We start from the raw sequence: 13,441 nt of genomic DNA, 5'->3' as shown, positions 1-13,441 counted from the left end.
CTTAGGGAGGATTACCTGTTCTTTCTGCCTGTTACAGACAAGTGCCTCTCTCCCTCCTCACTTCCTCATTCTCTCCGTACCTTGTTTTCTCCCTCTCTCTCTGTCCGAACCTCCCTCCCCCTCTTCCCTCTCTGAAGAATGTGGAAGGACCTGTTATTCAGATGCATGCATGACTTGCTGACAGGATTTACATAGCTGCTGCTGCCTCTGATGGCTGTTTCCTGCAGCGTCTCTTCTGTCTGTTCTCCCAGCAGCTGGGTCTTCCCAGTCTGCCCACAGCCAAAAACAGGATCTCATGTGTGTTACCTGGTAGTTGAGCAAACATTTGAACTTGTACTTGTTGACACAAAGCCGTCTGTATGTGAAAACGCATTTTAACTGCGAAACAGTCTACGTTTACATTAGCATTTTCAGGTTGTTTTCGAAAAGTTTTCCGTCCACATTGAAATGCCTAACCAACAGGAAAATGGCTAAATCTTTTTTTCCTCTTATTTTGGCAAAACAATGTTCATTATAGCCATCTGGTGTGGACAGGAGTGGGACAGACAGCCCCATTACTCTGCTGAGTCACCTCCTGCTCTACACGAACGCCTATACAGTTTTAATACAGCAGAACTCATAATTGAGTTGTTCTCATTAACATAATTCCCCCCTTTCTGTTGTCAGACACCTGAACAAGTATAAGGAGTCAATACAATACCTGAGTTTTCGTATGTTTTCAGTACTGAGTGTTAACCCAGTATAGCGTAAACAATGTCATGACGTGCTGGTCAAACAAAGGAGCACCTTCAGCGGAAGACTCATCCCCCCACAATGCACCACAGAGCGCCACAGGAAGTCATTCCTGCCTGTGGCCATCAGACTCTTTAACTCCTCCCTCTAAGTGTCAGTCTGTATGACCCGAAGTCACTAAACTGGACATTGATCATTACATCTCCGCCATAATTAATAATAATTGTGCAATATTCTGTGTACTACTCCCGTGCAACATTAGTTTTCCCATGTTAGTTTTTCTTATTTATTGTATTGATATTATATACCTCTATTACTCTTGACAGTACATGCACCTCTGCTCATTACTTATTACATATTTGGTGACACTGTATTTTATACTGTACTTCTTCATCAACCAGTAAACCCACTTGGTACTCGACACTTAGTTTATCTTATACTTATACCGACCTGATACTTAATTTATTTTCTGACCTGTTTTATAGTGTATCATATCGTTTGCTAGTACTTCTCCTGTGTGCACTGACGTAAAGGCGAGCTGCTGCGAGAGCAAGAGTTTCCCTTCGGGGATCAATTAAGTATTTCTGATACTGACCGATACTGATACTGATTCTGATGTCATAATTTAGATAAATTAGACAGTATTTCCTTAAACAATAAGTAAACAAAATCTAACTGAGTGCCTACGATTCCAGTGAAGCCTGCTGAGTGACTGCTAGTAAAAGGATGTGATTACACTAGGCAGCTTTCACTTGACACTGAGTATAACTGTATGAAAATGTGTGAGTGTTGCTGTAAAGCATGTATGCTCAGCTGACCCAGTTCCCTGTGTAAACATTAAAAAAGCAGCTAATTAAAAGTCATTGGATCTTTGAAATGGATGCTTTTTTACATTTCTTTCCAGAGCAGCTGACAGTGAATGAGGTGATCTGTGCTGAAACCCTACAGCGACTTACAGTGTTATAATTCACCATCCAAACTGACCTTCATCTCCTGTCTCTTTCCCTGCGCCCTCCTCCTGACCTCCAGGATTGACCTGAAGGTGTCCAACAGCCCGTATGGCTACAAGCTGCAGGAGGCGCAGGCTATCCTCAGCGAGGTCCGCACCATCCGAGATGCCATCAGCTCTGGGGAGAAGGAGAAACAGGAACTCATGCAGGTAAAAAGACATTTGTAATGGAGGGAACAAACACTAAAAGTCAAGTCACTCTAAAAAACATTTTCATGGAACACAGATGGGAAATGAGCCAACCAAACCCGACTCAAAACCCCATAACGGTTGAGACTCGTCGGGCTCAGCTTGGTAGCACAACTTTAGTTTGACGTTACTCAGTTTGGTTGAACATTTTCCAAAAGCAGATGCAACCTCTTAATAATTTAAAAACCAAGAACATTTTAAACATTTTACACACACAATTTTAAATTCAAATTTTGTTTGTTAAGACCCTTTAGCAACTGAATATAGTCATTTATGGAGTTACGGTCAGTAAAATATAGTACCAGTTGCATAGGTGTTTCGAATAAGGTGTCAGATCAAAAATCAAATCCAGTTAATTTGGGCTTTATTGGAAAAAGTACCTTCATTTTGTTTTCGTAATTTGACAGATATTTTTGTAATAGCTCATCTCACTTATCGAAAGACTGAAAACTCGAACACGGGCGGAGTAAACTTTAGTACGGATGTGTTGTGTATGTGAAAGCTTAGCATTGTTTAAAGGTCGCTGCAGGAAGTTGACTTGATCGGCTCCAGTATCAACTCTTTGACGGACAAAAGAAGAAGGAAAGAGGAGAGACAGATAATCCACATTCTGACATCTGATACCAAGAGCCACGTGGATCATGTCAGAAATCACAGCAAGGCCACGCCGTGATGTGCATCTTTCCACACAAATAAAAGGATTTAAATATTGCTGTAATTGGGACAATTTGAATTGCAGCAACATTTTAATTTCAAATCAAAGCACAAGATGTAGTTTTTATTTTGTGTTGTAGGGAGGTCATTGTCAGCTACAGAACTGCACCAGTTTTTAGGCAGTCAGTCAGTGCTTTGCCCACTTCAGAAGGTCTCTCTGCTACTCTATTTTGAGAGATCGGTATGGGTTGTGGGATTAAATGAGTGGGGATGGAAGGTCCACACAACACATCAGTTGACCCTGAACAAAAGGTTTATTGTGTTCTTTAGAAAAAAGGTTGTTGTGTTCCTGAGCTATGTTCATTTGTTCCTGCGACTGGGCAAATGTGCTGTGTGTATTTTTCCTTTTAATAGGTATTTAACAGCATTCACCTTAAATCCCAGGTATAAATCGTCCCTAAATAGATGGAATAAAATGTGCCAAGGACCAGAATTGAAACCCTCTGGCTTATTTGAGGTACAGTATTAGTTACAAAGCTGTGACAGGAAGTGATCTGTGGTGAAGAGAATATTAAAATGAACAGTGTAAGAAGATGAAGTTGGAGTATAAGCAAGGGAATGAGGCAAGGGAATGAAGGCGGACTGTGGGGTGAGGAGATGAGGGCATCAGATGACTCTCGGGAGAGTCTGTACGTGTGTTAAAACACTTTACATTATATTGCTCAGAAAAAGGCCTGATGTACTAAAAGAGATTTAGTGACTGAGAGGAGCTGAGGCTGCAGGGAGGCAGGTGGTGTTTTAGTGTCGCACCTCAGCCGTGGTGATGACAGCCTGTCGAGTTCCCTCAGGAGAAGATGAGGGCTGTGTTTGTGAGGATCAGTTTGGGATGAGTTTTTTCTGGAAAGTGAAAACAATTTTGCTGATGGTAGCAACATTTTTCAACTACGGGGTTTAATTTCCTTTGTAGCTCATGCTCATAAACTCTGAGTACCTCTGAGTGGGTTAGTGCGGGTGAGTTAGGAGCTGCATCCGTGGGCTGTCAGTCTTTTTTTTCTGTCATTGCTGATATTTCAGGTGACACTGTATCTCAGACAACACTAGTGTGAGTTTGGAAAATAATTGAAGGATGTTGGGCTGCAGCTAAGTATTATTTTGATTATCAAATGTCTTTTGTTTTTTGCTTAATTATTTAGTCTATAAATTATAAAATTCCCATCCTAGAGCCCAAGATGACATCTTCAAACATCTTGTCTTGTCTTGTCCAACCAACAGTCCAAAACCCAAAGATATTCAATTTCCAATTAGATAAAACAGCAAATCCTTCTTAGCAAAAGTTCGGTCAGGTGGCATGTGGACTGAGTGAACAGCCTTGTTCATGTCCAAGACTTGGATTGAGATCTGGACTCTGACTGGGCCACTCCGGGACATTAACGTTGTTGTTTTCAAGCCATTCCTGTGTATCTTCGGATTTACGCTTTGGCTCATTGTCTCGCTGTAAAACAAATCTTCTCCCCAGTTGCAGGTTTCTTGCAGACTGCATCAGGTTTTCCTCCAAGACTTCTCTGTATTTAGCGTCCTTCATTTTACCCTCTGCCTTCACAAGCCTTCCAGGCCTTCTTCAGAGAAATATCCCTACAGCATGATGCTGCCACCGCCATGCATCATGTTGGGGATTCTGTGTTTATGATGATGTGCAGTGTTTGGCGTAAACGTGCTGTTTAGTCTGATGGCCAAAAAGCTCCATTTTGGTCTCATCAGACCGTAGAAGCTTCTTCCAGCTGACTGCAGAGTCTCCCACATGCCTTCTGGCAAACTGTTTTTATTTTTGTCATGATACTGACTCACCAAAAGTTGGACCTTCCACATACAGGTGTATTTAAACTACCATCAACTGAAAAGACGCGAGCTAACGCTCACATTTAGACCCGGCCCGTAAAGATAGTGGAGCAGAGAAAACAGCTGTGCATGAACCGTGAGTGAGACGCTCCACTCGTGTCCAGGTGATGGAGGTGATGATAGAACTTGTAACTGAATGGCCCAAAGGTTGCATCTTTTTGGGCTATGACATGTTTAAATTCTTCTGTCTTTTCATGTCAAGGGTCTTCCTCTCTTTCTCTTTCGAGTTCAAGTTCCAGTATGCTTCATTTGCATGAATGGGAATCTCTCTCTCCTCCTCTGTATTCAGGTCTGCTACATACAAAAGGTGTTTCCACCCAGTTTCATATCTCCCAACCCTCCTCTGCTTTCCCACCTTCCTTTTATTGAGTGACAGCATCGCAGTGGAGTGTTAACTCATCCATACTTCCAGCATGGCTGCAATGTGTATTAAAGTTGCATGGTGGGACTTGGAGTTCACAGGTGTACAGTGTACTTGTCTGCAGGTATAAGTGGAGTGGAGATGAACATGTGATGTGTTTGCTATATGGATTCAACAACTGGCAAACAATGAATTGTCTCTAGTTTGCCGATATGCCATAAATAACCATGATATTTCCTCGAGGTTCAATTTTAGATTTCGGTCTTATAAAACATTTTTTCTGAACATCGTTTCTGAACAGTGCAGATGTTCTGGGATGCTCCAGGCACAAACAGGCCTGTACATCAACAAGACTGCACAGCATATTGAACTGTAGAAAATGTAGAACGACAATGTCTGGAAATCTTCTATTACCATTTTGAGCATTTTAGACTCCAGTTCTAAATAAAAATGCCTGTGTTGACAATATTCCAACATACACCCCCATACTTACATATAGATTTAAAATATCAGGTATTATCAGGCAACTCTGGCTGTAGATTGGTTTGGAGGATGAGGCAGGAGTGTGTTCAATAATACATAATCTGCTCTGTGGACTCCTCTCTGCCTCCCCCTTCTCTCCCCCTTCCTCCCCCTTACCATCTGCAGCTGACAGCTCAGTCTGTGAGATTGTCTGTTCACATATGTGTGTGTGTGTCACTGCATCTATTTGTATCTGTTTGTATGGCTGTGAGAGTGAATATGTTGTTGTATATGTGCATGTTAACAAGTCATTTGCACCAGAGTGCACTTCTTAATGCTTGATTGCTTGAAGTTAGAGAGAGAGGTGCAGTGTATTCTTACTGACAGACCTCACTGACACCTACAGTTTAGAGGTGAAACAGTTAGTAATTAGTGGATCGACAGAAAATTTGGTAATCGATTAATTGTCTAAGTAAAATTTCAAACAAAAATACCAAACATTCCCTAGTTCCAGCTTTTCATTTGTGAGGATTTGCAGCTTTAATTCCAGTGAATTGCTAGCGTAACTTAGAGAGACTTCAAGTCAGTGCACAGCAAGTTAGCTGAACATGCAAAAATATGAAATTTGTCTGCAGGCCAACATACAATTCAACATATATAAAAAATAAAGCTTTAAATAATAAAGAAATAATGAATTAAAATTGATTTGGGTTTAAATGGAGCAGTTCTTTCAAAGAAATTCCTTTTCCCCTATAATTACAAAATGGGGTGCCCCAGCTCACCTGGTAGATCACCATACATCAAGGCCGAGTCCTCACCGCAGCGGCCCGGGTTCGATTCCAGCTATCACTATCACAATAAAGCAGAAAGTCCAAAAACAAAATCTTAAAAAAAAAAAAAATTAATATAATAATTAATTAATTAATAATCAATGTCAAATTTACCACACAAATACGCAGGACATTTAACACTTAACTGGGCTACATGATGACGTGCTGCAACAGACAAGAGGACCATCCTTGACTCTGTTTGCCCAAATCAAGTAAAATTGTATATGTTGACCGGTGGGCACGCAGAAAGTGAGTGAGTGAGTGAGTGAGAAGTGGAAAAAGTAGCAGTGAATCGTCTAGCAGCTGCTCCACTGAAAGAAAACTGCATCAGCTGAACCTGTTGTGCCGATGTTTTTCTTTACCAGAGCCTTAAGAGGAAATGTAGGTCTGATGAGCACCCTGTATATATTTTGGGTAATGAAATCTTTCAAATGTAAATTTAAACACTTATCTCTGGCTGCCACTCTGGGCTGCCATCCTGTATAATGGCCATGTGTAGCTCTATGCTGAAACACTGATAAATCAGAGCTCAGGAAGAGAGTCACTTGAGACGCTGCATCATCAAAATACTGAAACACTACCGTTATCATAGAGGTGGTATGTTGTTTTTCTGCCCCATCTGAAAAGCAAAGATAAAGCGCGTTCCACAGCAGGCTTCAAACTGCAGTCGTGTAAGATATTCATCATGGCTGTAAAGATGAAAGGATCGCTGCGATTCGCTGCTGCATCACTGTAACTCATGGGGAACATGCAGCAAACACAGAGGAGGTAGTCTTTTACATTTTACAGTTTTGTGATTTGGTCATTTGTACAGTGAGTAGGACAGACTTCACTTCATAGTTGATTCCTAGAAGCTTCAGGTCCTAGATCAAAGAAAGGATTGGAGTGCTAAGGACAAAATGTTTGATTCATAAACAATAAGCCATTTAAGGTGCTATTGATATATAGGCTGGTGCCTGTGTTCAATCTCACTCTTGTTAAATATCACATCTTAATTTTGCTCACTTAATACATTGTTTCTTTATCTAATATTTTTTTTCCTCTGTCCTTAATCACATCCTATTTTTATTCTCTGTGTAGTCTCCGTCTGCAGTGTCCCAGTTTCTCCCTGCAAGTCACTCATGTTTTGATCCATGTAATCTCCAGCAGCCCTGTTTGTCTCTTCTGTTCATCCAGAAACTGGCGGTGCTGAAGGACGGTTTCCAGCTGGACTCGGGCTCCCAGCAGGAGCTGTGGGGCAGCAGTCCCTCGCTCGCCAACTCAGAGCTGTCCATCCCTCGGCTCTACTCCGACACCGGCTCCCAGACCGACATCCCGGCTGAGGTGAGTCCCATCTCCGTTTCACTTTTTCCTTTTGGTGTGGCCGCACAGAGCCGTAGTCGCGGTCTTGTTCTGGACTGCAGTAGTCAGCACGAAATTCAATATGGTCAAACAGGTAAAAAATGGTGACAGCGTTTACCAACACGTGGTAAACTGTTTAACCCTGGGACAGTTTTTCCTGAGAGCTGACAAAAATGGACACCCAGTTGACCTTTCAAAAGCCGGACTGGGTTTCAAAAAGTATTGACAGACGTATCATTTTAGTATTGGCACCTTAATCTAAACTTGTCCAAGTCAGCTATTTTATTACAATGCTCAATAGTTTTTCCTATTTGTTGTAGTGTTTTAGTAGTATCTTCTTTTAGTTAATAGAATACCTTAGGGCCGCCACAAATGGTTTTGTTCATTATTGATGGATATATCAATTATTTTTCAGATTACTTGATTCATTGTTTACTCTATAAAAAGTCACGAAATGGTGAAAAACAAGTTCCCAGAGCCCAAGGTGATATCTTCAAATCACTTGTATGTTCAACTAACAAAAAAGCAGCAAACCTTCACCCAATGAATAAATTCTCATTGCTGACTAAAAATCTGTTAATTTCCCATCAGTCAATAAATCATTTCATCACTAGAATACTTGGTAACCCAGGGTTCAACTTACTTTTGTGCATAAATGTGTCCTTAAACTGATGTTTCATGTTTAGCGTCTTGTGCCGCTCTGTTTCTGTGTGGAAATCTTCAGTTTCCTTTATGGCGACATAGGTTATACTAACAAATATAAAACTTTGGTTTGCTGCAATGGCAAATGCTGTTTTCATCTAAAAGCTTAAAAAAAAAAAAAAAAGTTGCTCTTTGTTTCACATTGATGAATTAGTATTAACAATCTAATAATGTCAGTTATAATAATAAGAAGAAGTACTTTTTCTTGTGATACTTTAAGTACATTTAGCTGATTATGCTGTACTTTTACTTACGATTTTGAATGCAAGATGACTTTAACTTGTAATGGAGTATTTTGACATTGTTGTATTGGTACTTTTACTTAAGTAAAGGATCTGACCAGTGGTTAATGAATTGGTCTGTGTCAACATCGACCATGCCATTGTGTTAATGTTGTGTTCTGTTTGTATTCAGTTCATGACCAGCAACAACAAACTGGCAGAGAAGGTTCGTCTGAGTCTGAAGTACGAGGAGGCCAAGAGAAGGTAGAAATGACTTTGACTAGATAGAGGAAAGTGTGTGTGTGTGTGTGTGTGTGTGTGCTTATATGTGGAGTCATGCATTTTACTGTATGTGTGCCGTTATAATGCGAGTTTTATCTTCGCTGTTGTTTAGTCTTGTGTGGATTCGTTTTAGCATTTGAAGATCTACAAAAGTTCAATTCGATTTTGTTACCATACCAGCTGACTAATCTGCCACTAAAGTACTGACACACATGGAATGAAAACATCTGGAAATGGAAAGATTAATAGCATCTGACTATGCTCAAGATTAACACTTTAAAGGGAGGAAGATATGCAGCACAGTGTTATTTGATGGTGGGGGTTAGGTTTTCGTCATCCATTTGTCGAGGTGGAATATTTATTTACAGAATTGTCATTGTCTCTGAAAGGTATGTGCACAAATGTCGAATTATTACTTCTCTTTGCTGGAGAGCTAATTGATTGATTGTTGATTGTTAATTGAAGTTTATCATTATGATTTGTTGAGTAGAGACAGGATGGAGTTATAGTATATTGAGACCACATTTGTCTGCTATAATTGATCAGTTTCTCGTTCTTTTCTCTTTGTTTACTCCTCTTCCTTCTTCACTTCTGCTCCACATTTCTGTCCTGCATGTCCTCCTTCTTTTCTTTCCCCTTGCTCTCACAGGATCGCCACCGTCGAGGTGCAGATCGCCAAACTGGACAGCGAGGCGTGGCCGGGACTGCTGGACCCGGAGCGAGACCGCCTCATCCTCATTAACGAGAAGGAGGAGCTGCTGAAGGAGCTGCAGTACGTCAGCCCCCGCCAACGGCTGGAGCCCAACGACGCCGAGAAGCTGGAGTCTGAGAAGAAACGTCTGGAGAGAGACCTGCAGGCCGCCAGAGACAACCAGAGCAAGGCTCTGACTGAGAGGTGAATATAAGTTTATTAAACATAAAATACTTGAGATGATTTAACAGTTAATAAGAATCTAAATCTGTAGGCAGTCAGAAAATCTTCTCGATTATACAGATATCTCGATCACTGATCTGTCTGTCCACCATTAGGCTCTCACAGCATACATGTAAGGTTGGAGCTCTTTATTTCAATCTCAGAGCAAAGCACATAATTCCTGGCACCTCATGACTTAAAGGAGCAGTGTGTAGGATTTAGTGGCATCTAGCAGTGAGGTTTCAGATTGCAACCAGCTGAATACCCCTTGCTTGGTTTTTATATAGTCACTACTTCTTTCTTAAAACTTCAATTTAGCAAACTCACCCTCCCCTTCCAAGCGTGTAGGAGAAACTACGGTGGCTGCGAACCTCGCGAAAAATGCAAACGGCCCTCTCTAGAGCCAGTGTTTGGTTTGTCCGTTCTGGGCTACTGTAGAAACATGGCGGTGCAACATGGCGGCCTCCGTGGAAGGGGACAAGCTCCCTCTGTAGATATAAAGGGCTTATTCTAAGGTAACGAAAACACAACGATTCTTATTTTCAGGTGATCATACACTATGTATGAATATTATTAGTAGAATATTAATAGATCCCCCTAAATCTTACAAACTGGTCCTTTAAGTCTGAAACTTTTGTTGTTACTTATAAACCGGGATGTGGTTAGTTAACATTTTATCTAATTCAAATTGCTTTTGCAAGTAACTAAAGGCTAAAATAACGCCAACTCAAAGATGTCTAATTACCTTTTGTTGGCTGAAGAGGCAGAAACTGTTTTTAGTGGCAGCCTAATTAATGTTCACAACTCGTAGCTAGAACCTGAAAATGAAATGAGCAGCAGAATATATGAAATGTTAATTCAACGTATCTGACACATTCAATAAACAGCTGTTCACCAGCTACTGACTCTAAATACTGAAGGTCCTGATTCACAACTGTGAAATGGATCAGATTAAAATGTTGATATATGAATCAAAGTTTAACTGGGAGATTCTTAAATTAACGTGAGGTGATCATCTGATCGTTTCTCTACAGAAGAGTCACACCTCCGTTGGTCCCTGTTGAACTACAAAAACACACTGGCGGCTGTACATTTTTGTTACAGAGTGATGTGTCTTGTCGCTCACAAACAATCTTTGGCTACAGAGAGCAGACACTTTTCATTAGTGTCAGATCTAATCTCAAAGTGAGAAGCCTGCTGACTGTATGTTTTCCATTGCTCTTTGCTAATAAAAAAGAGTGAGAAGAGATAAAAGGTTTGATAAGATATAACGAATCTGTGTATTTTGCCGACCGGGAACCGGATACAAAATGGAACCGGCTATCGAAACCCAACCCCACTTATAAGGTTCAGAGGTCCAAATTGTCTTCCCCTTTTTGTCAAGAACCAGGGCTAGGTTGCACCAGCTATTTGTAAATTCATCAATAAGTTTATGTGTGAAGTCCCTCTTAAGTTCTTAGTAAGTACTAGCTAGTTTCAAACTAGTACTTTACTAAATCATGTTGTACCACAGCATCACGTTATTGGGTAAGTTAGTCTAAAGTTATTATAACATTTATTATTATTATTAGTTATTTGAGGTATTTGTTATTTTCTGACATGTAATTTAATGGTATTGAACAAAATCTTGTCTGCAGGCATATTTAGTTCAAATCTGTGATGATATTGATTAACTAAGGTTCTCAAAATTGACACTTGTTGTCATAGTTTGACGAGTGGAGCCTGCTCTCCATAAGTCCAGTTCACAGATATTATCAAAACAGCATTTTGAGTGTCAGGTCAGATATGTCAACTATATTCCATATGACTGTTTCTACTTTTTATTGTACACGGATCCTCTATTGTTTTTGTAAAAAGCTAGTTTTGTCAGTTGGTTCAGTCAGCTTTGCAATAGTTACATCTAGTAGTTAGTAGGTGTAATTATTTAGTACAGCTGATCTCTACATAAGAACTAGTTTGCTTGGTGCTAACTGTTTTAATTCAGTGATGCGGAAAGCTTCACCTAGTAAACACTCATTAACATTAAACTAGGCCATTAAGAACAACAGGTGACCTTGACTAGTCCTTGTATTGACCCTGTATTTTTTTACAATACAAACATGAAACACAAGAAAGGACAACAGTGAAAAGACAATAGACAATTTGCTAATAGTCACCATACATGTAAACAAACATACACTAGTTAATAATAATAATAATAATAATAATAATACACCTTTAGGAGAGGACATGGCATTAGCTGCCACTAATAACCAATAACGCTGGACCAGGACCTCTCGTTTTTTTTTAATACTCTTACTACATGTCGGAAGGTGGACTGAAGATCAGTGTCGTGGAGAAGGTTAGAGCAGCCGATGACAGCGGTGTGATGTGTGTAACTGTGGTCATTATTGTCTCATCTGCCGATGAAACGTCTGACCTTCTACTTCTGTTCGACTCCTTTGGCCTTTAGACCTTTAGAGACGTCAAACCTCCCTCATAATTATTAAGAGTTAGAGATGAACATGACAGTCCTCCTCTCCTCTCCCCTTCTCTCCCTTTACTTTACCCCCCCATCTCTATTTCCAGTTTTCCAGTCTTATACCTCCATGTTCTCTCTGTTCCTGCTCTCCTAAAACTTTCTTTCCCCTTTTTCTCTCAAGTTTTCTAGTACCACGTTCTCCTTTCTTAAATAGCAGCAGGCAGCAAACAAGAACCACCAAGATCCTGCATCTCTCCTCCCCTCTCCCTCTCTCCTCACTCTTTAACAGGACTCTTGTTGTTCGGTGTTCAGGTCAGCCTCTACCTGAGCTCAGTCCCTCTTTGTGTCTCATCTCCTGTTCCTGTAACCCGAGAGGCTGCGGAGTCTGGTCACAAAAGGAACCTCTTGTAGTCCACCTATGCATTCGTACACACACACACACACACACAGACCCTGGTCTGAATAGACTAAAGGACGATTAGACCAGATCCAAACTGCAGCAACACTGGCATCAGCACGATGCTCCACTAGTTAACAAGCAGCCTCGGTGGAAAAGAGCAGCGATAAATGTCATTTTTTCTGCACTTCACAGTCCACACTCTCCGTCTGCCTCAAATCCAACACATTTTTCTCTTGTGATGACGATGACGCACCACGAGATCAGAGCTGACACAGAGTCTGCTTGGATCCACTTGGGTGTTACATATATATTCACACAGACCTGAGACCTGTGACAATACAATGGGACGCTACCCAATTACACTGAATATAATTTAAGCCCAACTCAGGTCGCCAGTCGGTTCTTTGTTACTACGAACAAAGTGGATCTGGGAAGACCTCTAGTCACCACTAGTGCTGGGTCCATCTGTGCCATTCTCGTGATTGCAATATCTCAGTAACACCTGGAAGGAATTTCTTCAAATTTGGCACAAACATCCACTTGGACACAAGGACGAACTATTTAGAATTTGGTGGTCAAGGTCACTGTGACCTCCCAAAACACATTTTTGGTCATAACTCATAAATGGATGACCGTATTTCACAGTTGTTCGCATACTGAATAGGTGACACTTTTGACTCAAAGGTCATTGTGAACCTAAAATAGGTTTTTAGCCATAATTTAAGAATGAATTGGGCGATTCCAGATTTCCCACACACATGTTGACTGGGACGACACAATGAGTAAACAGGAACTAGCACAGTACGGGCGTTCCTCCATCTCGTCCATTCTGCCTTTCACTTCCGGCCTCATTCTGAATTTCGAGCGTCATCGGAATCACGTGACTGCAACAGCGTATTGGAGCGCGCCTAGCTAACGGTGATCCTGCGAGTGAGTGTGAGTGAGTTTCACCTTCAGCTCACAGAGAGGCTTCGCATCTAAAAATGCC

The 13,441-nt window shown here is 40.9% G+C and overlaps 1 protein-coding gene across 3 annotated transcripts in view; it reads left to right on the top strand.

The window, feature by feature from the left end:
* The window catches only part of wwc1 (WW and C2 domain containing 1), a 65,670-nt gene that overhangs the window by 26,628 nt on the left and 25,601 nt on the right, over window positions 1-13,441 (top strand). For all 3 annotated transcript variants that reach the window (XM_044222819.1, XM_044222818.1, XM_044222820.1), the window contains 4 exons: window positions 1,762-1,891; window positions 7,310-7,456; window positions 8,591-8,661; window positions 9,329-9,574. In XM_044222819.1, coding sequence (XP_044078754.1) covers window positions 1,762-1,891; window positions 7,310-7,456; window positions 8,591-8,661; window positions 9,329-9,574 — 594 coding nt within the window. The remainder of the gene's footprint in view (window positions 1-1,761; window positions 1,892-7,309; window positions 7,457-8,590; window positions 8,662-9,328; window positions 9,575-13,441) is intronic.

The sequence above is a fragment of the Siniperca chuatsi genome, linkage group LG14, assembly GCF_020085105.1.
Source record: "Siniperca chuatsi isolate FFG_IHB_CAS linkage group LG14, ASM2008510v1, whole genome shotgun sequence".
Lineage (NCBI taxonomy): Eukaryota > Metazoa > Chordata > Actinopteri > Centrarchiformes > Sinipercidae > Siniperca > Siniperca chuatsi.
This window is presented reverse-complemented; position numbering and strand designations above follow the sequence as displayed.